The sequence below is a fragment of the Rosa rugosa genome, chromosome 4 (genome assembly GCF_958449725.1).
Source record: "Rosa rugosa chromosome 4, drRosRugo1.1, whole genome shotgun sequence".
Taxonomy (NCBI): domain Eukaryota; kingdom Viridiplantae; phylum Streptophyta; class Magnoliopsida; order Rosales; family Rosaceae; genus Rosa; species Rosa rugosa.
The window spans coordinates 29,542,287-29,567,073 of record NC_084823.1 but is presented as its reverse complement, the minus strand read 5'-3'; the positions used below and the strand labels follow the sequence as shown (position 1 = coordinate 29,567,073).

Sequence of the window (24,787 nt, the reverse complement as noted above, 5' to 3'; positions counted from 1 at the left end):
TATCACAGGATTCTCGAGCAAAGCCGGATGGATCCACAGAAGCCCCAGAGTTATCAACCCAGATGAAGCATCACTGCTAAATACAAGTCGAAGAAATGGTGAAGAAACAGAATTTCAACTGTTAAATGGAAATCTGCCGCACTTTTGCTGATGAGAAGTACAACTCAGTACATCATATTTCTTTCTTTTTTTTTTGAGTTGCAGTACATATTTCAATTCTTCCCATCAGGCATGAAGGCACAGCATGGACTAAAATAGCCATAACTTGCATTAAAGTCGGTACATTATGTTAAATGAATTACTGATCATGCGCTATTACATTAGCTCGGTTAATTTTAACATACATCCTAAATTTCTCCCCGAAGGAAAAATTGTCATTCCTATCCTTCAAAATTGATCAATAGACCCATGAGAGGAATTTTCCAACGCGGTCCCTTTTCAAAATGATCCCTGTTCAAAAGGAACACGCACGAATAACCGGCCATGTAGGCTAACCACAGCTGATGTCTGTATTGGATCAATCCTTCCAGGTAAGCTCACAACCTGAAATCATATCGCCGACTGTAATTATGAATTTTTGTTCTTTGTAGTTTTACGAGCTTATAAAGAATATATGCTCATAAGAATAAAATTTGATATCCTAAAGATATTATAACAAGCCAAATGCTCATGTCCCATAGAATGAATGGTCTAAAGACCACAAATGCTTGTAAAGAGAAAATGTATCAAAAGTAGCTTGGTTTGAACCCCTTAGTTTGCCCAGTCTACTACTTCTATTTCCTCAAGCTCACGCTCATCTTCCTCTCTTCTGACCAATCTCGGCTATCCCCTTTCTCTTCTGTACTACCCCTTCCATATTCTCTATCATATCTTTCATTTAGAAGCCCCTCGTTCAGAAGGAGCATCAAACAAAGGGACCCACTCTCTTGTTCAAAGGGGTACCAGCGCCTTGCTTGCACTCTATCACTAGTTTTAGGAGAAAATTAAAGAAAACTGAAGTGAAGTAAAAATAGAATTTTTGTTCAGGGATAAACAGGATTTTTCTTTTTTTTTTGTGGGAATAATGAACAAATTAAGGGTTCCAATTGACCAACCAATCCCAAAGTTTTGCATACACGGGGCTTGACATTGAACTTCCAACAGGGGACATCATTTTCTTTTTAGTAGTGTGGCACAAGTGCTTCTTAATGCCAAACCCATGCCTTTCCACAGGCTACCTCTGGCCATGAAACCTTAAGCAATCAGCAATAAGTTTAGCCGGTCAATGTTAAAGAGATACCTTTTTAAATGGTGTAATGCCCCAAGGGTTGTCAGGCTGCTCTGGCTGACCTGTTATAACCAGACGTCCAGCAGGATCTGATTGTACTCGCACCTGGAGATGAGTATGACAAGTTAGTATATTCAATTAGAAGATGTAAGAATTTCCAATAAATCAACCGATGACAAGTTACCCACATTGCCATTCATTGTTTTTGTAGTCTCACACATGAAGGCACACATTACATAAATGCATAAATACTTATAGAGATTAGAGGTATACATTGAAACATGTGTTGCACACATTTTCAAATACACATAGATATAAGCATATTAAGCACATGCAGACTCAGACACAAGCTCCACATAACTGCAATTCTGTAAAATCAGCAACTATATTCCGACAGATTGAAAAGTATAATAGAACTCATTACAGATAGCCATATCAATTGTGAAGTTGATTATTGTCAGAAGTGTAGTAATAAAACTTAACTATCATACATTCTAAAAATAAAAAATAAAAAAATAAAAAATAAAAAAACCTTAACTATCATAACTAGTGCCAAGATTCTCATTTTACCATTCATTATAGAGAGAGTAATATGCATTTTACCCCTGATTCCCTGAGCTATGAGGTGTGTAAATTCCCCCTTATACGTCTTTAATGTTTAATTTACCCCCTATTACACTGCATAGCTAACTTCCCATCAAATGGCATGTGACCAGGTGATCTCGATGTGAGTCACATGACTAACTTTTGGAAGGCAAATTTGTTGGCCAACCCCTAAATTACATTTAGCTAAACTAAAACCAGCTGGATACGATTTTCCATTAGCATCTCCAACGGTAAGGAATTACTTCAGTAGGTCTTTTCCATTCGGAGCCGGAATAGAGATGATGAAACATATCTTTGGTTTAGCTAAATAGTTATTTTAGGCATAGGCTGACCAATTTGCACTCAAAAAGTGAGTCATGTGCGGCGCTGTGCAACTTTTTGACGGAAAAAAAAATATTATGATATGAGGTTAATTGGCTATATCAGAATATTTTCAGGTGCAAATTAACCACTGAAAATGTGCAAGGATAAATTGACACACCTAGTTCAGTGGGGAAATTGACATATTACTGTTGTATAAATCAGCACAAAGGAGACGTGAGTATAAAGGTAAGACGAAGACGGTTTTACAAGGACTCACCTCCTCACGCAGAAGACCTGGTACCAAAGCATATACCTCAAAGCAATCTTTCTGAGCATATAGACAGTGAAATTAATTAGGACCAAAAAAAAACACTCAGAAATTGCATAAAATCTACTTTAGACGGAATGAGAGCAGGAACAGGAAAATAAAATGCACTTACAGTTTCTCGTACACTGATCTTCACCCAATCTGCTGGCGGTCCAAGATCCACAATATTCGTGACTACCCTATGAGATGCAAACAATGTAGTCTTGCCTTGATCAGAAAATAATAAAGGAAAAAGAAAATAAATTTTCAATGTGCATGCAGAGTTACAGACTTGTTGCTTGAAGGATTTTTTTTTTTGTTTTTTTTGAACAAACCTTAACCTTCTTTTTAGATGAGGACGTTTGAGGCAATCAAGAAGTGTTACATATTACAACCTTCTAAAAGGTGAACTAATCGTCAACTATTCAGCACATTTTTTTTTTTTTTGAACAAACCTTAACCTTCTTTTTAGGTGAGGACGTTTGAGGCAATCAAGAAGTGTTACATATTACAACCTTCTAAAAGGTGAACTAATCGTCAACTATTCAGCACAAAAGGACAAAGGGCAGTCAATACCAATGGGCAAAATCTTCATTTCTTACTAAGGTTATGTGCTGTTTTTGGCAAATGGAGATTTACATTCAAAACTATACATGACTTTTCTCAAGGACATTTATTCTAAATTCAAGTATAACAAGAACTCCAAAAGAACTCTAACACTGCTGACATAGTTACCTTTGTAGCAGTGTGTGACGGTAAAAATAAAATAACAATGAACTGACACTAGTAGAGAAAAAATATTATCTGGGATAAAGAAATTGGAGTGGCAAGTAGCAATCTTAACTGCTTATCTGCCTCAACGATTGCAGTTTTCTCAGCATGATCCAGGCTGGTTGGTGTTTTGTGTTTAATAGAACCTGCCAAGAGAATATAGAGAGTAAATACATCTTGATATTAAACATAGATGGCAGGAAGGATCTTTAATTACAGGGGAACATACCAATGCTTTTAAGATTCTTTTCACGCTTTGGCGTAGTACTTAAGTTCTTGTCCTATCCAAGTAAATGAAAGGGAAAAGGTTGAACTAGACTGAATGACGTACAAATTTTTCAGACATACAAAACACAAAATAAGTAGTCGGGATAGTAAGAAAGAGTTTCAACAGACCTTAACAATAGGCTCAGCAATCTCACCATATCCAACAAGACGCTGTGCATGCCAACCCTGCATAGCACGCGCTGCAGCATCCCTCCGTGCCCTACCTGATCCAGGTGCTTGATGACTACTTGCCTGAAAAAAAATTAAAAAAATGATCAGAGAGCGGGGTGAAGGAGAGGTCTCATGCATATAGCTCTGCAAGTACAGCCATATTCTGACTATTCATAAAGGCACAATGAAACTTTTCTGCATTGGTAAAATAAGCAAGAACCTTATAAACTTAGTACTAAAAAGATTATTGACACATCAAAGAACTAAATTACAAATTCAACCTCCTTCACAGCAGTTGTACACTGAGTGAGCGATCCAATGGCTGTCTGAATCTCCCCAGTTTGCCTCTTATGCTTTTCATATTCCAAAAGTGCCTGCACAAAGTTGATGTCATTAGGGAATAGAAGACACAGCAAAATAATAGAAAAGTAATCTTGTTATACAACTGAAACACGCTTTAACTACATAGCTGGAAGAGGGTCTGATAAGAAAAGATGCTTGCAACAGATTTTCAGTGGGGTCACGTTGCCTATGGGGCAAAAATACAAGAATCATATGAAATAATGAATCCAGTTTTTCTCCAAGCCAATTAAGCAACTATTGTGCAACTTAACCACTTTTGAATTAGCATTTCCCATACCTGAAGGAAAATAGAAGCAAAAGGCTGATGAAAGTTTAGGGTTTAGGGTGGTGAAAGTTCAGATCATTTGCTACTCCATTGCCTGATTGCAATAACTTTATGTAAGAAATTGTTGATGGACTCCAAAGTAGATGGGATGTTCCAGTTTCTTGTAATGCCTTATTCTACTTTTGAAAGTATGAGGGGAATGCTGGTGGAAGACATGCTGTGTTAGCAAATTTTTGGGTGGTGCCGATGGAACCAAATTGGAGGATTGTTGGAGAGGAATCTAGGGTGAGGAGGTAGAACACTTGTGGGCAGAGTTTAATATCTGGCTTCGATTTTTGCTTTGGTTTTCGTCAAACTACAAAGATGGCTCTTTCCAAGCTATATTTTTGGACTGGAATGCTGTGGTCCTTTGCCTCCACTTTGTGCATTGGTTTCTTCAGACCACAAAGATGACTCTTTTCCATTTCATGTATTAGTCTGATGCTTTTTTCTGTTTTCAAAAGGTACTTTCAGTTTACTAGAGTTTAAGAGAAACCCTTGTCCCCTATTTTGTTAACTTCTCACTTTATTTAAAAGTTTGTTTCTCATCAAATAGAAATAGAAGCACACATATGCTGACAATGATCATGAGTTAAAGTATACCAACAAGATCATCTCATCCCTAAACAATTATTACCTTCTCATAAAAGATGCGAAACGTCCAAGATACTGTTGTGCACGTCCTGAAGGAAGGAAAGAGAAACAGGTGCATAACATGGAACAATGCATTAGTTGTTTGCAACTTCTTTTCTGTTTCGAATTATTACTAGAAAATAATGCAGGTTCAAAAAAATTTATTGAGAGGAAAGCTGGTTCTGAATGATTGCTAGAAAACAACCGTCACAATATGTTCCTTACTTGGGGGGATGAAAGGACTCTCCTACTTGCCGCCATAACTTTGATGAAGTCACCTACATTTACCCATAGATATCCGATTAAAAATTGTTATTCAGAATAATCTGCTCCAAGATCACATTATCAAAAGGATGAAAATATATATATTCCTGGTAGTCGTTCATATCAATATAACATGCATGGAAACAGGACAAGTTCTTTACACCTCCATGAGGAATTAAGGGAAGGAATCACAGAATTCAAGAACATTTTCACGCAACATCAAGGCCAAGGTTTAGTCAAGTAATCAAGCCTAGGCACAAATTTGTAAAGAAGGCCAATTAAATAGGACATATGTGATCCATATCAAGTTTAGTGTGAAACAATGAGTTAGGAGCTTGGTTTTCGGTTCCATACAAGCCTAGCATTTTTGAATTTAAGCTCAAGATTCTCTAATGCTGAATGGCAAGGTGATGTAGTGTGTGGCTAACTAGTTTAAAACGCAAAATTAGAGATCACTTCACTATGTTGTATATTTAATGGAGTGTGGGATCCAGGACTTCGTTCTGAGGGGCCAGCTGGCTTAAAGAATAGGGAGATTAAGAGACAAGTAGAGGATTCCAACAGTTGGAATTGATGGAAAGGGTGAACATTGACATGTTTTAACCAAGAACAGGCTACAAATTGACCATTTAGGAATGCCAGGTTGCAAATCGCCATTTTCGGCCAAATTGAGGGGGTTTGCTACCATTTAAACCTCAAAACGTAGCAACTAGGGAGGAAGGGAGGGAGAGACTACTTGACATAATGTAAAAAAGCAACTTAACATGGGATACTTTAAGTTTGTGAAATAAAATAGGGAGTCACTCTTCTTGTAAATACAAGAGTCCTGTAGCAGCTTGCTGGAGCATGAATTTTTCAACTTTCTCCCTGAATTAGTAAGGAACAGTAGGGAGCATACCGAAGCTTCTCTAAATAGTTACCAGAAGGCTAGAGACCAGACCAAGTCTAACAGGAAACCAAAATCAAATGAAATCCCATCATACCTAGAATCTAGAATAATGAAATTTCCCAAACAAATTAAGGGAAGAAACAAAAAACAGAATACGAGAATTTTAACTCTCCCCCACAACCCACATCTCTCTTCCCCCCACCTTGCTTCCTCCCTATAGGGAGGGGGAAGGGAGAGATTAATGGTGATTGGCTGGTACCCGGCTGAGTATTTTTGCCATCCCTACTGATCACAGTAATACATCCCAAACAGAAAAAAAAAAAAAAAAAAAGGAACTTTGTGGCAATTGTTTGGTGAATTTGATCTGTCAAATACTTTCAATTTTTTTTAGCAGTTTAGCACACAGTCACACACAAGAACGTAATAACCTGAGCCCAGTTTTCTTGAAAAGAATTAGGAAACTGCCAACCACCACCATCAAAAACCCATGCAGGAAAGACAGCCAAGACAAGGGGTAACAACAACTTTAAGAGAATATTCTCTCAAGAACTCAAAGATAAAATTGAAACCCCAAACACCACTTATAACAAGAACTTCACCACAGCAACAAAACCCACTTCACCGCACACCCCATTACCATCCAAGATCAATTTCTAGGATCAAACACACTGAAGGAAGCTTCCCAAAATAGGATGTAACATTTTCCAATCTAAAAGATTAAATACTGGCTTTATAAAAAAAATCAGCTTAAAACATATTTGTTGTCTCAAGTTATTTTGGTTCAAGCAAATGCTTGTGAAGTGTAATCAATAACCTCTAATGTAAAGCCTAACTTATTGGTTGATGTAGCTTTAAGGCAATACTACAAAATAAACCAATACCAATTGGAACTTTACACCCTTCTATTTTTCTCAGAATCACATCAGAAGTTTGTTCTTCTTCTTCTTTTTCCTGTTAACTTGCAGCGTTTGAAGTTGAGTAAAAAATTTCAAGTCAAAGCCTATGGACTCCAGAAAGAGAAACACAGATAAGGTACCACAATGTATGGACAATCATTCCTTACTCTTTCTTCCTAGTTCCTATGCTTCTTTTGTCAACCATGATTGAGAGTTAAAAGAATGAAATAGTATCCTGATTTGTTCAAAGCAACCAAAACTTACCAAAAACATTGAATAAAGTTGCTCAAAGTTTCCCTCACATATACATTTAGACAATATTTTATATACAATAAATGACCACATTACATTCCTACTGTCACCAATATAACTCTAACTGATTAGATCAAATTTGGAGAAAAAATAATGAATTCATTTTCATGTACCATACAACATTTGCCATCAACTTAATGCATTATGTCAGAAAACTATTTTAATTGCCAACAAAATTTTGAGAAGTTAGTCATAGTTTGGTGAACAATTCTATTAATAATCCAGTGAAGTATGCAAACTTTCAATTCAGTTTAAAATCGATGCAAGCTTCTTCTCCTTTTTTTTTTTTTGTGATAAGATACTCAGTGCAAGCTGCAATGCTGTAAATATGTTCACTACGGCCAAAAACAGGGGTAACATTGGTTTTACCAAGTACCAAGTTCAAAATGTATGAATACATACCACATCGTAACCACCAGCTCTAACGACAGCTCTCCATAACCTATCGCAAAAAAAGAATGCAGAAATTTAGTCCACTCCTCATTTCAAACGCACATAATTCCAACAGTAAAAACACTACTTATCAACAAAAACTTACTTGAGGCAATTTAGTGGTTCTCCATAAAACTTAGGGGCCTTAAATTCCAAAGACCTCTCCTTATAGAAACTCTCCAGCTCCCTCATAAAAGCTGCTTGCTGCAACGGTGTCCCATCTTCCGATTCCTCACCCTAAATTAAAAGAGAAAAGATTAAAAAATAAAAATAAAAAGTGAAGGAAAAGGAAAATCCAATTGAGAAATTTAGTCCATGACAGACAGTATTCATTTTATTCAATCATGCATATATATATATATATATATATATATATATATATATATATATATATATATATATATAAAACATTGTGTCTGGAAGTAAAGTACCTCGGAATCAGACAACCAACTCTTTGACTCCCCCACATGTTTATCTACAGTTTTGAGCTTGTTTGCGACTCTGGCACTACTGCCATTGCCCTTTCTTCCTATGCGCACCTCAGTAAGCAGAGGATCATTAGCTTTAACATCACCAACCTTTAGCTCATCAATAGCCATGTGATCCTGAAATGCGTCCCTCATAATTTGGTCATCACCTGGATTACTGTCTGCATCATTTTCTGTTTGAGGTGGCTGCTCCTCCTTGGGCCCAGTAGGTTCCTCCTTAGCATCAGAACCGTTCTGCGGATCTTTGCCCAGTTTTTCCTTGCCCTCCATCTAAATTATATTGTTTCTACAATCTGAAATCTGAATGAAATAAAATACAAATAATTTACCTCAACCTATATCTATATACTAATAAATTACATTATTATACTGCTCTCTTAAGTAAACACAAAGATTAACAAAATGGATGATCTAGCAAAAAAAATTAAACAAAAAGCAACACTCTTTTTGTTTCCCTCTTCATGAGAAATCATTTCTTGAAAATCCAAACCCTAACATTGAGTCTGGTCCCAGCATAGAGTGAGTACTATACCAAAAAAAAAAAAAAAAATCTCAATTTTCATTGTTTCACAGGAAGCGAAGCAGAATAGCGCCAAAATTTTAAGGTGTATTCCTATGGAACATGGTTCTAAAAATTGGGATCAAAGCATAGGAAAGAAATTCAAAACTAACGATAATACCAAGAAGAACTAGAGAGACGCGAAGCATATATGAGAAAAGTGAAGTGAAGCTTGCCTTGCCTGTGAGGGTAAATTCGCAGCCGGTGGAGAAGCTAGAAGGGGGGAACGGCGTCGTTTTAGAGTTAGGGCTTTGGGTCTGGAAATGTAGGTGGAAAGTCGAAAACGGAAGCGCAGAGATAGATGGAAAGGAACTGAATTTGTTACCCGGGAAACATGGAAACGTTGAACCGTTTCGGAAACGGCAGCGGCGGGTCTCCGTCAGGCCGAGTCCAAAAAATTGTTTAACGCCGGTGGACGGAAGAAGACAAAAGTTCACCAAGGCGGGTTTCTCAGGGGCTCACAGAGTCTTCTGCTCTTCACTCCTTTCCGACTTAAAAGCGCTTCTGACTCGACAAAGAGTGACACTTCATACTTGAGCTGAATACCTGGACGAAAACTGACGCCCCGACCCGGTTGCTTGGGTTGGGTTTTCCCTTCTTTTCTTTTTGGATTTGGAACCAACAAAACCTGTTTTTAGAAACAAGTCTACTGGATGAAATTATACGCTCCGTTAATTACACTCAATTATTATTTTGTCTTAAAAAGAAATAATTCATTGAAATATCAGCGATAGAAATCACTCAACATGGAATACCAAATAAAAGTGGGAGCATATAAAAGTCAATGCCGACTTGACAATAGAGGTAAAGCAGAATAAACCAGAGAGTGTACTACACCAATAATTTGTCTTTATACAATAGAACACAACTCTGAAACAGCTATATGTTAATATGTGTTACGCTCCGTATCTAGATTTACCTGTTTACCGGTCATTTAGACGGTAAACAATTAAAATCTTTATTTTTTTACTTTCATTTCAAACTTTTAGGGCTCTAAGTTTGACTTTTTCTTCTGTCCAATTTTTTAGAAAATTTCCTTCTGAAAAGTTGTAGAGCACGTTAAACCCAGTCCGTGGACACACGACATGCAAAAATCGGAGTTTGTATGAAGAGAAACCCTATTTTTGTTCCTCTCTAGCACGACCCGGATTTTTGACTCGACCCGCACCTCGACTCGACATGATCTCCGCCGTCAGGTGGCACTGGTCAGTTTTGGACCACCTCTTCCTCCTCTTGAGGTCTATGGTGTTGATTTGGCTCAATTTGTACTGGAGAAGGAGTTTCCAAGCAATTTCCAACTCGGCAACTCGCACGAGCCAACCTAGCCGGAACTTCCAATTCTGGCTATCTCCGGCGAAGAAAAAAATTGGGTTTTGAAGCTCATTCATTGTAGAGCAAACCCTCCAACTGGCGTGGTTCGAATCCAAGCAAGGAGTGCCAATCGAAGATTTGAAGAAATCGGACCCCGTTTTCTTTCAAGGTAAATTCTGGTCAAATGGCTTCGATTTTGACTTTGTTGTAGTTTTAAGAATGGTTGGGGTTGTTGTAATGAACAATTTGGCATGTGTTTTGGTACCCAATTCGGGGTTGGAGTCAGCGGCGCGTGGGGGACACGCCTCCGGCCACCTTTAGGCCCTTTGTTTTGGCACGTGGGGGTCGAAGCTGCTTGTACGTTGGGATCTGAGTCTGAGGGCGGCAGTAGACCTACCAGTTTTGATTCCAGAGCTAGACTAAATTTTGGTGGTCATGACACGAGGTATGAACAGATAGATGAGTGGCACTTCCAAGACCACACTAGTGACTTTAGTGATCCCTACGATACTTACGTGAGTCACAGCTACTTTCCGCAGTGTCAGACTTGTGGCAAATACCATGAGGGTCAATGTCGAGCAGGTAGTAGAGAGTGTTATCAGTGTGGCCAGCTAGGTCACTATATGAGAGAATGTCCGTAGTTGATTCAGAGGAATACATCGGGACTTGGGCAAAACTCCAGTCAGGCATCAAGTGGTGTTTCTGGTAATGCATCTGGTAGTGCATTTGGTGGTCTATCGAGCAATGGCACCCATACTAGTACAGCAGACAGATCTAACACTAGACGAGGTAGAGGTCAGTGGGGACGTCCAGCAACTCAAACCAGACTTCATGGTATGTTTCATTAGGGGAGTCATCCTTCATCGAAGGTTAGTATGAGTATATTATTTAATTCCGAACAAACTATTATACTTTGCTTGAGCCAAGTGATACTTCCATTCTATCTTTGGTAACTTGCACTTCTCTTCATTATGCCATCTTCATTTCTTTCTTAGGATTTGTATGTTCCTTCTCTTCGATACATATACTCAACATTTCGTGTCTCCCTATATCTTCAGTCAACAAGCACGAAATTTCGAGGACGAAATTTTTATAAAGTGGGTAGATTATTACTCCCCGTATCTAAATTTACCTGTTTACTAGTCATTTAGATGGTAAACGATAATTATCTTTACTTTTTACCTTCGTTTCAGACTTTTTAGGGGTTTCAAGAGTTGACTGCTGTTTGGGTCAGTTTTTGAGGAAACTTTTATCTAGAAAGTTGTAGAGCACGACAAACCGAGTTCGTAGACATGCGGCACGTTAAAATTGGAGTTGTAATGAAGAAGTTATAAAGGTTAAAACTTAGTGGTAGTTTTGTAAATTTTAGAAATTGGTTTAAGCATATTTAGGTGTTTCCCGAAGGGGAAACTTGCTATTTTGGGGACTTCCATTTAGGGAAGTCGAAGAGAGAGAAACCGGAGAGAGAGAGAGAGAGAGAGAGAGAGAGAGTAGTTTTGGCGATAAACTTTCTTGGCCTCGCCAGCGTCGATTTCGGCCACCTCTGGCCATGAAACTGGTCCCATCTAGACCGCCTTGACTTCCTCTTCCTATCTGTGGCGGTAGCGCACGTCAAATCAGACGGTAGGAGGCACAGCAAGCAAAGAACTCTAATGACGTCATTTGAGGTTTTCCGGCCAAATCTCGTTATTCCGACCAGCTCAGGCTTCGCCACTACTCACATCTTGAAGCTCTCTTCTTCGTGGTTCAAAGCCAACCAGTGGGTAGCTCCAATTCAATTGGAGGAAGCAGAATCAAAGGCGAGAGGAAAATCTAGGGTTTTCAAGTTTCTGAGGTAAATTCCCATCTATAGACTTGAAATTGAGCTTTGTCATAGTTGAGAAAGTTGTTGGGGATGATGAGAGGATCATGGTGATGAAATTTGGTGACCCAATTCGAGGTTGAAACTGGTGGCTCCCCACGCGCTGCCGCCTGTAGCGGCTCGTGGGGGCGCGTCCGGCCGTTCCCAGCGTCTTATTTTGGTTTGTTGGGTCGAGCATATCGTTAGGAGCGTGTAGACATGGATTTTGTATCAATCGGTGCAAGTTTTGAAAATGATCGGAATTCCCAAAACTTCGGAAATTCGGGTTTCGATTCAGGAAGATCCGACCGTTTGGATCGACCCTAGCTTTCGATAGATTGTTATAACTATTGAGTCAATATAACGTACGAAGTTTGAGCTCATTCTAACATGATTTCGAGCTTCAGTTGAGTTATCGGTTTTAGGGTTTCGATTTTATTATCGTCCATTTAATTCTGATTATCGAAAAATAGTTATTTATAATATTAATTTGTTCAGGACGACGTGTAGAGAGAGCTTGAGGAGGAAATTGTTGGACAGAAGTCATAGCGTAATTATACGAGTGGACATTTGATTTTAAATAATTATGCATGCAGTATTATACTTTCAATTATTACATTTTTCTGTTGATTTAAGTTAATAATGTTTGAGACTTATAATGGTTTCATGGTCTACTTATGATTTATCGAAATTTATGTTTTCAATGATTTGTTAAGATTTGAGTATTGATTTATTCAAAAAAAAAAAAAAAAAAGATTTGAGTATTGATATGATAATGGTCGAGGTTTAATATTGATTTCCCTTTCAAATATTATTATCGGCCTTGAATTTATCTTGAGTTATGAGCTTCGAATTTATCGGCTTTGAATTTATATTGAGTTTCCTTTCTGAAAGCATTTATTGATTTATCGAGTATTTGACTTATACTTTCGAGGATTTATTGAGATATTGAGTTTTATGAGCTTTGACTTATCGAGTATTTGATTTATGGTTTCGATGATTTACTGATGATGATATTTGAGTATGGATTTATCACGAGCTATATTATGATTTAGTGATTTCAGTTTATTTAAGGAGGTAAATATGTTAGCGCATACATGCATTATTACCTGGTCGGCAGTACCCTCTAGGTAATAGTTTGGTTGACAGCACCCTCCAGACAATATTCTTGTCGGTAGTACCCTCCAAAATATTCCAGTCGGCAGTACCCTCCGATGTGTCATCTGGTCGGCAGTACTCTCCAGATGGCATGAGGTAGTTAGTCGACAGTACCCTCTAACTATCTATAGTTAGTCGGCTAGAGGGCAGTACCCTCTAGCCATCACCTCCACGTCCAATCGGCAGTACCCTCTGATGCATCCCTAGTCGGCAGTCCCCTCAATGTGACATGAGATGACTAGTCGGCAGTTCCCTCTAGTCATAGCCTATTTTGAGATTTGAATATTTATTGAGATTATGAGATTTTCAAGAGTTTTACGAGATGATTTCACTGATGATTTAAAGTTATTTTATTAGATGAGATTTGCAGCATGATTTGAGACGATTTTCGAGATGTTTTACGATACATGTTTGAGATTTCTGAGACTTATAAAGTGATTTGATCGAGATATTTCTTTATGAGAGGTTTTGAAATGATTTTAAGATGATTTAGAGAGGACTTGAATTCATTTTGAGATTTCAATAAAGTGGTAGATTAAGTTCACGAGACCTTACTGCATGCGTGGTTTTTAAGTTAATAAAATAGGAAGGCATTAAATCTTCTTTTATTTCCAATGAAATCATTTATTTTTTGTCCACTCACTCTAACAGTTTTCAAATGCTTTTCCTTGGGCTTTTCGATTTCTCGTGCCCAGTCTGCAAAGTAGTTAAGGTCGAGCTTGCGTAGAAATCGAGGCATAGTGAGCACCTCTTCCATCTCCCATGTAGGTTATATGTTAACCTACTTGTACTTTATTCCAGTTCATTTGTCTAGATTGCTCTGATGACCATATTTCAGTTGTGTTAGTAGAAAAATAATTTGATATTCAAGATTTGAGTTTCAGATTTGTTTTATGTTTCCTGTTGGAGAGTTGGGTATGAATTGTGGGGAGCAGGTATGCTCCTGGAGTTGAGAATGGATAAGTTTATTGAGTCGTGCTCAAATGTTTTTACAGGTTTTGAATAGTCCACTTTTAGGAGAAGTTTCGCCAAATTTTTTGTGAAATTTCTTCTAAGGTGGGCCCTGCAGGGTCATTTCGGATTTCAATGTGAAATTCGATTTGGGTTCTGTTAATTCTGATCGCAGTATCCACCAAATGGCATGAGAGCAACTCCAACAGCTTCTTTATAATTTCTCTATTATAGGAAAACAAAAATAAAATCTCCATAATTTTTCTGCTCCAACTTCAATAAATTTCCTACTTTATAGATTTCATATTCTTTCCTAAAATTTTAGTGATTGTTGTAAATTTAGAGAATTCTGTTTTCTCTTTCATCACTATCCCTAAAATAGGGATATATATAGAGGCTGGTTCTGAAAAGGACGTCCGCAACCCAAAAAAAGTGCGGACGTCCCTCTTCCGGCGTTGAGAAGGCGGCGATTGCTGCGTTGCGGTTGCCGGACGAACCCTCTGGACATCCCAGACCAGTTTGCAGTCGGGTGGACTCGCCGCCTACCACTTTCCAGTTGATCTTGATCGGACTACCACTTTGCAGTCAACCACCCTGCCCAGACCTCCGACCTCAATCTCTTTGGCCTTCGTCTTCACTGCAAACTGGTCTGGGATGCTGTTGGCCTCCGTCCGGCAAGAGGCGCGCCGTCGTCGGAGCTTGATAGCGCAGAAATCCCGGACGTCCGCACTTTTTCTGGGTTGCGGACGTCCTCTTCAGAACCTCTATATATATATATGGAATCTGTTGGAGCAAACAATGCTTATTTTTCCCTAAAGTAGAGAAATACTAAAATATGGGGAAGCTGTTGGAGTTGTTCTGAGATGGTCAGTCGGCAGTACTCTCTAGCCATTGCCTCCTTCTATTTCGGTATGCAATACCCTCCGATGGGTCACCTGGTCAGCATTATCCTCCAGATGGCATGAGATGGTTAGTCGGCAGATGACAATACCCTCTAGTCATCGACTCCTTATATTCCGGTAGGCAGTATCCTCCGATGCGTCACCTGGTCGGCTGTATCCTCTAGGTGGCAGAAGATGACTAGTCAGCAGGAGAAGGGAGTATGACAATCAAACTTGATATGGCAAAAGTATATGACAGGGTAGAATAGAGCTTTATTCAGCGAATGATGGATCAACTAGGATTTGATAGGAGATTCACAGCTCTAATTATTGAATGTATTTCAATGGTATCATACTCTATACTATGTCAAGGGAGGGCTACAGGGCATATCACTCCAAGGGAGGAATCCGTCAGGGAGATATGTTATCCCCTTACATTTTCTTACTATGCACGGAGGGTTTCACTCACTTAATTATTACAAATTTACAATAGGCAAAGATTATGGGGGAAATAAGTGGAATCAAAGTGGCATACAGTGCACCATCTATAACACACTTATTCTTTGCAGATAATAGTCTGGTACTAAGAAAAGCCTCAAAACAGGCTTGTCAGAAGCTGAAAGCTATTCTTAGTTAATTTGTATGAGAAGGTTTTAGGACAGATGGTTAGTTGTGAGAAGTCAGCAGTGGCTTTCAATTCTAAAGTGGGGGAATCAGAAAAATAATTTTATAATGGTTTGCTGCAAATGCCGATAGTTCCATTCCATGAGAGCTATTTGGGATTACCGACAATTGTTGGAAGAAACAAGAAATCTGGATTCAAGAAAGTTAAAGACAAATTGGGCAAGAGAATAACTTGGTGGAAAGAAAATTTGTTGTCTAAGGCCAAGAAACTTGTGCTTCTGAAGTCAGTAGCACAAGCCATTCCCTCTTACACAATGAGTGTTTTCAAGTTGCCAACGACTCTTTGTCAAGAGATGAATTCTTTGATGAGTAACTTTTGGTTGAGCGGTTCAAAGGGCTCAAAAGGGATACACTAGTTAAATTGGAGGTTTGTCTGTACACCCAAATTGCAGGGAGGTTTGGGTCTTAGGAATATTGGTCTATTTAATCAAGCATTATTAGCTAAACAAATATGGAGGTTAGTTCATGATGAGCAGAGTCTGATGCATAGAGTATTGAAATTCAAATATTTTCCAAGTTCATGTCTTCTTGCAGCGAACAAAGGAAAAGATACCTCCTACACTTGGAGATCACTTTTGTGGGAGAGAGAGTTATTGAGTCGGGGCCTTCGTAGACGATTTGGTAACGGGGAAACTATCGGGATATACTGTCATACATGGACCCCTAGGCCTAGAAACTTTAAGCCTCACTCCCCACCTCATTTGGCTATGGATCATTCAGTGAGTTTATTGATGACGGCGACCGTAGGTTGGAATGTACGTGCTAATTTCTTTCCAGGGGATGCTGATGTTATTCTATCAATTCCTTTACAGGAAGACAACATGTTGATAAATGGGTTTGGCACTGTATAACAAAGGAAATGTACATGGTTGCTAGTGGTTATCAGTTGGTCGTGGACTCTGAAAGACAAGAAAGAGCAGTTGGGGAAGGTTCTGATAACGAGAGAATGAAGGGAATATGGCAAAAGGTTTGGACTACGGGCACCTAAGAGAATTAAAGTTTTCGTGTGGCGGGCTATGAAGGAAATATTGCCTTGTAATGGCAACCTGAATAGATGACATGGTACCAGTGCCAGCAACTTGTCCAAGATGAGGTCGTCATATAGCATCAAGTTTTCATGCCCTTTTTCAATGCAAATTAATGTGAAATTCTAAAATAAAATATAAAAAAAAATAAAAAAAATCTTAATTAACCACCACATATATACATTTATACAGATCCTCAGTTGGGCTCTAGTTTCCTAGGGTTTCGTATTTGGGACTCCGGTGACTTCATTCAACAAACTACGTCTATATTTGACTTTTTTAGCCTACAGATAATGATGTTTCTCTTTACATCTTGATAATGGAAGCTTCTGGCGCATCGCAATTGAGCGCATTGGCAAATGAAGTTTTCACACAATGTTATCTCTTTGTAGGATAATGTTGTAGTTTGTTAGACTCCTTGTTTAAGTGAGCTTCAATGTCTTAAGCGAATGGTGCATGATTTCCGTTTTCTGGGAAATTTGTAAGTGCTATTATGGCCTGCGATTATCAATTAAATCTTTATTTACTAAATAAAATAAAATACAGATCCTCAGTTATTGATTTTTATTATCCATTTCTAATTTTATACTTGACATATTAATTTTTGATTCTTTACCCACACAAACTCACAAAGAAGTGCTAAACAAAGGTGGAAAGAGATTAGGGTGAGGTGGAAACAGATTAGAGTTTTTGATTTAAGGGTAAAACTGGATTTAAAAAAATTGAGAGGTCGAAATGCTAATATAGTTATATAAAATTTTAGTCGTTTATTTAAATTTTTTTAACCAATTTTTTTTTTTTTTGAAATAAAAAAAATTATTTATCTTTAGTCTTAAAATTTATTATGCAATAAGTCGGTTGTTTCTATCAGATCGATAACAGAAGAAAAACTATATATTCTCTTCGTATTTCAATAAAAAAAAAACAAACAAGAAAAACTTGATATCGTCCTCGCCAGCGTGGGGAAAACGAAACCCCAATTCGTCGAAGAATTCCTTTTGTTCTGATCTATCCTCGACGAACAGAAGCGCCAACTCTGAAGAGCGCCTCTCAATTCAGATTTCTCGTTCTGCAATTAGACACCCCTTCTAGGGTTTCCTGTAAGCTCCCTTCTCTCCTTCTCTTCTCTGATATCTGTTTGTTTACTGCTTCATATTGAGATTTGGGTGTTTGATATATGTTGAGTTGGTTTTCTGTTTTGTTCCAGCGGTCTTGGTTTCAGGATTAGGTTTACGATTGTGTTAAATTGTGAGAGTTATCGAAAATTCTCGATCAAATCTTTAGGAAATCAGCAAGTTCTAGCATGATCATGAATTGTTGACGGTTAGTAAATCTAGGGTTGTAAAATTAACATGGAAATTGGTGTAATTGCCCCTTGGAAATAATTTGATTCAAGTTAAGATGGTGTTGCAAACACAAATAGAAAGTGCAACTTAGTCGCAGATGCTCTAGCACTTTTTGGTCGCTCCGTAATTGCTTTGTGTTGGATCAGGACTTTAGAAGGCTTTACTTGGCCGAGATTAATATGTATTTAGTTCTTTTCTGTTTTGGGGTTAGGCACCTTATGTAACCAAACAAAAGAAAATTGAAGTGTGAATAAAGTTATGTGAGTTAACGCAGGCAACTGGAATGTAACCCTGTCTTGTACTACTGAGCATATTCAACACATCATAATCCTGATATTGAAATCAAAATAGTACATGACTAACAAGTGTAGAATGAACCTTTTTTTTCAGTAAAGTATCAGAATTAATGGGGTGTTACCTTTGGTTTGCATGTTCATCTCATCTTGTATTCTTCATGATTTGTTCATTCAGTGTCTGCAGTTTAATGTTCTGTAATCCCATCGTTTAGGTACAGGTATGTAGGTGAAGCTTAGGCGCTCACAAAATTGGGAATAAAGTAGGTCTGCTGATTTGAATTGGTCTGAGAGAGTTCACTGGGTATGGATGGGGATGAACCATGCGTTGTGAATTGTAAGTAGGATTTAGAATGGGTGCACCAGATATTAAGGAATGGAGCCCTGACATACTAGCCTTTTGGGGTTTGGGTACAGCCAGGCTTGCCATTTGATCAATGATAAATATATACACATGCATGACCCTTGTTTCTTCAGATAATGGTACTGCTTATTGACATTGTTGGTTTGTTTCGCTTATTGACGTTGCATTGCAATCCTCAAATACACACAATTAGGTTGTGGGGCAGAAGAGTCTCATTTCTTTTAATTGGTTGCATATTAAATTTACACTTCAAATTACATTTTTTTTGGGTTCATTTTGAATGAGGTCTGATTATTAATGAATTGAAGGTCTTTTTTGTATTTGTTTTTTATTTTAAAATTTAGGTGTATCAACTTTTATAGGCTTTTGAAAGGAATCTAATTTGTTGTGATTCCACAGACATAAAGTGGTTTTGATTTTGCTATTGTTTGTCCTTGCTTCCATTATTTATTTTGGGATCAGTGATGACTTTTTTTTTTTTGTGGTTTGTGAATGACACAGGACGAAGCAATGGAAGAGAGCAAACATAAATCTAGGAAGGAAGGGGAAGCTAAGAGGAGTCATCGAGATCGGGATCGGGATCGTGAGAAGGAGAAGAAAGTAGATAGACACAGAGAAAAAGATAGAGGAGATAAGAGTCGTGACAGCCGACGATATGAGCGAGAAAAGAGTTCTGATTCTGAGGAGAGGTACGTGAGAGAGAAGCATCGAGATAAGGAGGTTGATAGCATACGAAGCAGAGATGATGAACGAGAGAGAAGCAAAGATAGGAAAAGGGATAAAGATAAAGAGAGGGACAAGGAGAGGGAGAGGGAGAGAGTCAAAGAAAAGGAGAAGAGGGAGCGGAAGGAGAGGGAGAGAAGGGAACGTGAAAGGGAGGCAGAAGAGAGGGCGAGGGAGAAGAGGGAGAGGGAAAAGGAAAAAGATCGAGAGAGGAGGATAAGGGAGAGGGAGAGGCATAGGGATGTTGATACTGTTGATTCTGAGGATGATCTTAGGGAGCGTGGTAGGAAGCGGCATAAGAAGAGTGATAGCGAGTACAAGGAGAGAGATCGGGAAAGGAGTATTAGTAGGTCAAACAGACATAGGGATGATGGAATTGAGAGCCCAAGAAAGAGGAGTGTTGAAGATGATTCAGATAAAAAGGAGAAGCCAACCCGTGAGGAGGAGTTAGAGGACGAACAACGGAAATTGGATGAGGAAATGGAAAAGAGGAGGAGGAGAGTTCAGGAGTGGCAAGAGTTAAAGAGAAAGAAGGAAGAAGATGAGAGAGAGAAGCGTGGGGAAGATAATGTTGATGACACCAAGTCTGGAAAGACCTGGACTCTTGATGGAGAATCTGATGACGAAGAAGCAGGCAAATCAGAGACAGGTATGGACATTGATAGGGAGGTCAATGGGGATGATCTTACTGATGGAGAAGTTGTAGATGCCATCGTGCCAGATATTAATACAACAGCTGCTGCAGGGAATGAGGAAGTTGATCCATTAGAAGCTTTTATGCAATCTGTGGTGATGCCCGAAGTTGCGAAGCTGAATGCTACTGTGGAACCCTCAATTGTTGATGACAAGAACAAGGAGAAAAAGGTTGATACAAGTAATGGTGAAAAGCTGAGGGCAGGTTCAAATAAATCTATTGGCAGAATAATTCCTGGGGAGGATTCTGACTCGGATTACGGGGACCTTGAGAATGATGACGATCCTTTAGAAAATGAAGATGATGATGAGTTCATAAAAAGGGTGAAAAAGACGAAAGCTGAGAAACTTTCCTTAGTTGACCACTCGAAGATAGATTATATACCATTCCGTAAAAATTTTTATATCGAGGTGAAGGAGATCTCAAGGATGACGCCAGATGAGGTTGGTGCATACCGGAAACAATTGGAATTGAAGATACATGGTAAGGATGTGCCAAAGCCCATAAAGAACTGGCACCAAACTGGACTTACAAGTAAAATCTTGGATATAATAAAGAAGCTCAACTATGAAAAGCCAATGCCAATTCAAGCTCAGGCACTGCCCATAATTATGAGTGGTCGAGACTGCATTGGCGTTGGAAAAACTGGATCAGGCAAAACCCTTGCATTTGTACTGCCAATGCTGAGGCATATCAAGGACCAGCCACCTGTGGTAGCTGGGGATGGGCCTATTGGGCTTATTATGGCACCAACCAGGGAGCTTGTTCAGCAGATTCACAGTGATATCAAAAAGTTTGCCAAGGTTCTGGGTCTCAGGTGTGTGCCTGTATACGGAGGTTCAGGTGTTGCACAACAAATTAGTGAACTGAAGCGGGGTGCTGAAATTGTTGTCTGTACTCCTGGTAGGATGATTGACATACTTTGCACAAGTGGAGGAAAAATTACAAATCTGCGTAGAGTAACTTATTTGGTCATGGATGAAGCTGATCGAATGTTTGACATGGGTTTTGAACCTCAAATTACTCGAATTGTTCAAAATATTCGTCCAGATCGCCAAACCGTATTATTTTCTGCCACTTTCCCTCGGCAGGTTGAAGTTTTGGCTCGTAAAGTCTTAGATAAACCTGTGGAAATACAAGTTGGCGGAAGGAGTGTTGTGAATAAGGACATCATGCAATTGGTCGAAGTGAGGCAGGAACATGAAAGGTTCTTGAGATTGTTAGAGTTACTTGGAGAATGGTATGAAAAAGGAAAAATTTTGATATTTGTACAATCGCAGGACAAATGTGATGCTTTATTTAGAGATCTGCTTAAGCATGGATATCCTTGTCTCTCACTTCATGGGGCCAAAGATCAAACAGATCGTGAGTCCACCATAGCTGATTTTAAGAGCAATGTTTGTAATTTGTTGATTGCAACCAGTGTTGCTGCTAGAGGGCTAGATGTCAAGGAGCTTGAACTGGTGATAAATTTTGATGTCCCAAATCACTATGAGGACTATGTTCACCGTGTTGGACGTACTGGCCGTGCTGGCCGGAAAGGCTGTGCTATAACTTTTGTCTCTGAGGAAGATGCTAGATATGCTCCAGATCTTGTGAAAGCATTGGAACTTTCTGAGCAAGTTGTTCCAGATGACTTGAAATCTCTTGCTGATAATTTTATGTCAAAAGTAAATCAGGGACTTGCACAAGCCCATGGGACTGGTTATGGGGGAAGTGGCTTTAAATTTAATGTAGAGGAAGATGAAGTAAGGAGAGCGGCAAAGAAAGCACAGGCCAAAGAATATGGTTTTGAGGAAGACAAGTCAGATTCAGAAGATGAAGATGAAGGTATTCGAAAAGCAGGGGGTGATATCTCTCAGCAGGCTGCTCTTGCTCAGATAGCTGCTATTGCTGCTGCCTCCAAAGCTACTACAGCAATGCAGACTCCTGCTTCTGCTGCCCAACTGCTTCCCAACGGTGGACTGCCTGTCGCTCTTCCAGGTGTCGGTGGTGTAGGTGCATTACCAGGAACAGCAGCAGTTGTGCCTGGGACTGGTCTGCCTCTTGTTGGCAGTGATGGGGCAGCTCGGGCTGCAGCACTTGCGGCTGCCATGAACTTACAGCATAACCTGGCAAAGATCCACGCTGATGCAATGCCTGAACACTATGAAGCAGAGTTGGAGATAAATGATTTTCCCCAGAATGCTAGATGGAAAGTCACCCACAAGGAAACGTTGGGCCCTATATCAGAGTGGACTGGAGCTGCAATTACTACCAGGGGTCAGTATTTCCCACCAGGGAAGGTTCCAGGACCAGGAGATCGCAAGCTCTACTTGTTTATTGAGGGCCCTACCGAACAGTCTGTCAAGAGAGCTAAAGCAGAATTAAAAGGTGTTTTGGAAGAGATCTCAAATCAGGCATTATCACTCCCTGGAGGAAATCAGCAAGGCAGATATCAAGTTATATAAGCGTGAGAACTTAATCCCAACTCTAGGTATGATGTTATTTGTGTATGCTGATCACTTTGAGTTACTTGTTAATTGGTGGTCGGTCACGTAATGGCCTTATAGGAATTATTCTAGTTTACTTGCTTTGCATGTGTTGCACGTCTTATCTGTCCTCCTGGACTCTATTGATTAAATTCAACTTTTGACCTCTGGTGTTAATCTATAATGAAATTCATTATACTGAATCATGAATTAACTTGATTTACAGTTGTTGTTCTGGGAGTCATTTTAATATGTCAATGGGTAATCAAATGTTAGATTCAAGTTGTGAGTTCTTATGAATTTGTTTTGATTTGCACAATTTATCGGCACCTTTTGATTTTCTTTTCTTTTCTTTCTTTTGCTTATCATTTCCCCTGGCGCGAGGGATGTTATATGCATATGGTCTTCCAATTACAAAGCTGTCCAAGAGATGCGACCGTGGTGCGACACCTGCTCCTGATGCTATTGTTCAGTTTAAACAAATGTGTTCAGCGCGTGTTCTGTTTTGGTTGTGTTCAATGAGTTTGGGGGATCTGTAATTACTTCACTCATGCATTTGACTAATCCTTTTTCGGTGTTTTCTTTTTACTAGGCTGTCTGGAAATTCCTTGTTGGAGGCAACTGCTACTATATATACGTGCTTCCTTGCTACATCAGTGAACTCCTTATTACAGAGATCACTAGCCCTGCGCCTTCTGCTTTGTTGGCATGCTGCGTCACTGTTTCAAATCTGTAGTTGACGGATGCTTCTAACTGTCTTCATTGCTATTCCATTGTCCATCATTTTTATTTGTTGTGAACTCTTTTATGATCTGAAGTCTTTTACTTTGTAGTAAACCAATTCGTATTGTTATTAATACTTCTAATTTGCCTCCCTTGTTTTGGACCTTAGAATGGATGCTTTCTTGTGTCTGTAATTGAGCAATGGAGATGTTAAATGGAACAAAACATTAGTGATGCTTATGAAGGTTGAAACAGGTAAGAAATCATTACTAGTTTTAAGGAGAGAAGGGCATGATTTAGGATACCGAGGGAATTGAATTGAATCATGTGAATTGGTATTTTTCATTTACAGGGGGTGGAAACCAATATCGAGTCTAACCATCTGTACTGAAGCTTGATTTTAGTCATTTTACCATATATTTGACTTTAGATCTGATTGCATATTAAATTAGTGAATGAGTTGCTAACTTTATTTTTACTCAATAAAGAAACGAGATACTGTTATGCAGTCTCAAAAAATCCTCCAGAAAAATCAGAAGGACAATTATTGCTTTCTGATGATTTTCTCTCGACATTTTAATTTCGAGAAAAATTCAGTCACCGTCTCCAAACTATGTTGCTAATTTGATATCCGGACTCTCAAAAGTATCAATGTGATACCCAAAGACATATGTTTCTGTCCAAAATTTGTGACGGTTCCGTTAAAAAAGTGACGTGGCAAGCACATGAAGACCAAAAACAAAGAAAAAGACCGATGTACCCTTTTCTTTTGTTAATTCATTTTTTTTCTTTTTCTTTTTCCTTCTTCTTCATCTTCTTCTTCTTCTTCTTCTTCTTCTTCATCTTCTTCATCTTCATCTGGGAACTTTCCCAGAAAACTTGACATCATCATCATCAGGAGAGTCGATGATGCTTAAGCCTACTTTACTACTACCCCAGCTCCACATACATAACCCTCACAAACACGATTAAACCTCTCACATACATAACCCTTTTTTCTTTATAGCATCAACCAAATTCCAAAAATCCTTCACAAAACCAATATATTATACCACTTGAAGCTCAATCTCTCACCTTCACATGAGAAAACCCAATCCGGAAACCTCCTTGCAATCTTTGAGCAAATGTCCTCTTCCCCAATTTCTTCATCCTCTCCAGCCAAAACATGTCGCTCACCGCCGACGTCATCATCATCACGGCCACGACGGTCATCGAAATTGAGAGGGCTCAGGAAAGGTAGATCGAGAAGGCGGACGAGAGGGGTCTGACGACGGCGGGTGTGGGCTCGGATCAGGTCGGCGATGGGCGAAGCGATTGGGGAGTCGAATGAAGTGTTGGGCCCAATGAGCTCGGAGTTTTGTGGTGGTTCGGCGTCGGAGTTGAGGTGGGGAGGTTGTCGTCGGAGTCAGCGTCGGAGAGGTCGATGAATTCCCAAAGAGTCTTGATCGGAGTCTTCGAATTGCAAGAATTCGAAATCTTCGAAGCTGCTGA

At 39.1% G+C, this 24,787-nt stretch overlaps 2 protein-coding genes across 8 annotated transcripts; one reads left to right on the top strand and one right to left on the bottom strand.

Moving 5' to 3' along the window:
* Positions 1–247: 247 nt before the first annotated feature.
* LOC133745463 (AT-rich interactive domain-containing protein 6-like) lies at positions 248–9,463 on the bottom strand. Of its 3 annotated transcripts, none has more exons than XM_062173537.1 (14): positions 9,009–9,463; positions 8,217–8,573; positions 7,892–8,022; positions 7,756–7,795; positions 5,218–5,270; positions 4,997–5,042; positions 3,974–4,066; positions 3,651–3,773; positions 3,484–3,535; positions 3,328–3,400; positions 2,617–2,683; positions 2,454–2,504; positions 1,280–1,372; positions 248–543 (listed from the first exon to the last, which is right to left on the bottom strand). In XM_062173537.1, exons 2-14 carry the CDS (start codon positions 8,541–8,543, stop codon positions 439–441), a joined length of 1,254 nt encoding a protein of 417 aa, XP_062029521.1. In that variant the 5' UTR covers positions 8,544–8,573; positions 9,009–9,463; the 3' UTR covers positions 248–438. The 3 variants fall into 3 exon arrangements, with proteins under 3 accessions (XP_062029521.1, XP_062029524.1, XP_062029523.1); XM_062173540.1 differs by having other exon boundaries at positions 8,217–8,566; XM_062173539.1 differs by having other exon boundaries at positions 9,014–9,463.
* Positions 9,464–17,594: 8,131 nt separating this feature from the next.
* Positions 17,595–23,447, top strand: LOC133707126 (DEAD-box ATP-dependent RNA helicase 42-like). 5 transcript variants are annotated; one of them, XM_062132667.1, is made up of 4 exons: positions 17,595–17,782; positions 18,537–18,625; positions 19,187–22,578; positions 23,166–23,447. In XM_062132667.1, the coding sequence occupies exon 3, from the start codon at positions 19,196–19,198 to the stop codon at positions 22,550–22,552; it is 3,357 nt and encodes a 1,118-aa protein (XP_061988651.1). In that variant the 5' UTR covers positions 17,595–17,782; positions 18,537–18,625; positions 19,187–19,195; the 3' UTR covers positions 22,553–22,578; positions 23,166–23,447. The 5 variants fall into 5 exon arrangements, with proteins under 5 accessions (XP_061988651.1, XP_061988650.1, XP_061988649.1 ...); XM_062132666.1 differs by having other exon boundaries at positions 18,537–18,658; XM_062132665.1 differs by lacking the exon at positions 18,537–18,625.
* Positions 23,448–24,787: the final 1,340 nt, after the last annotated feature.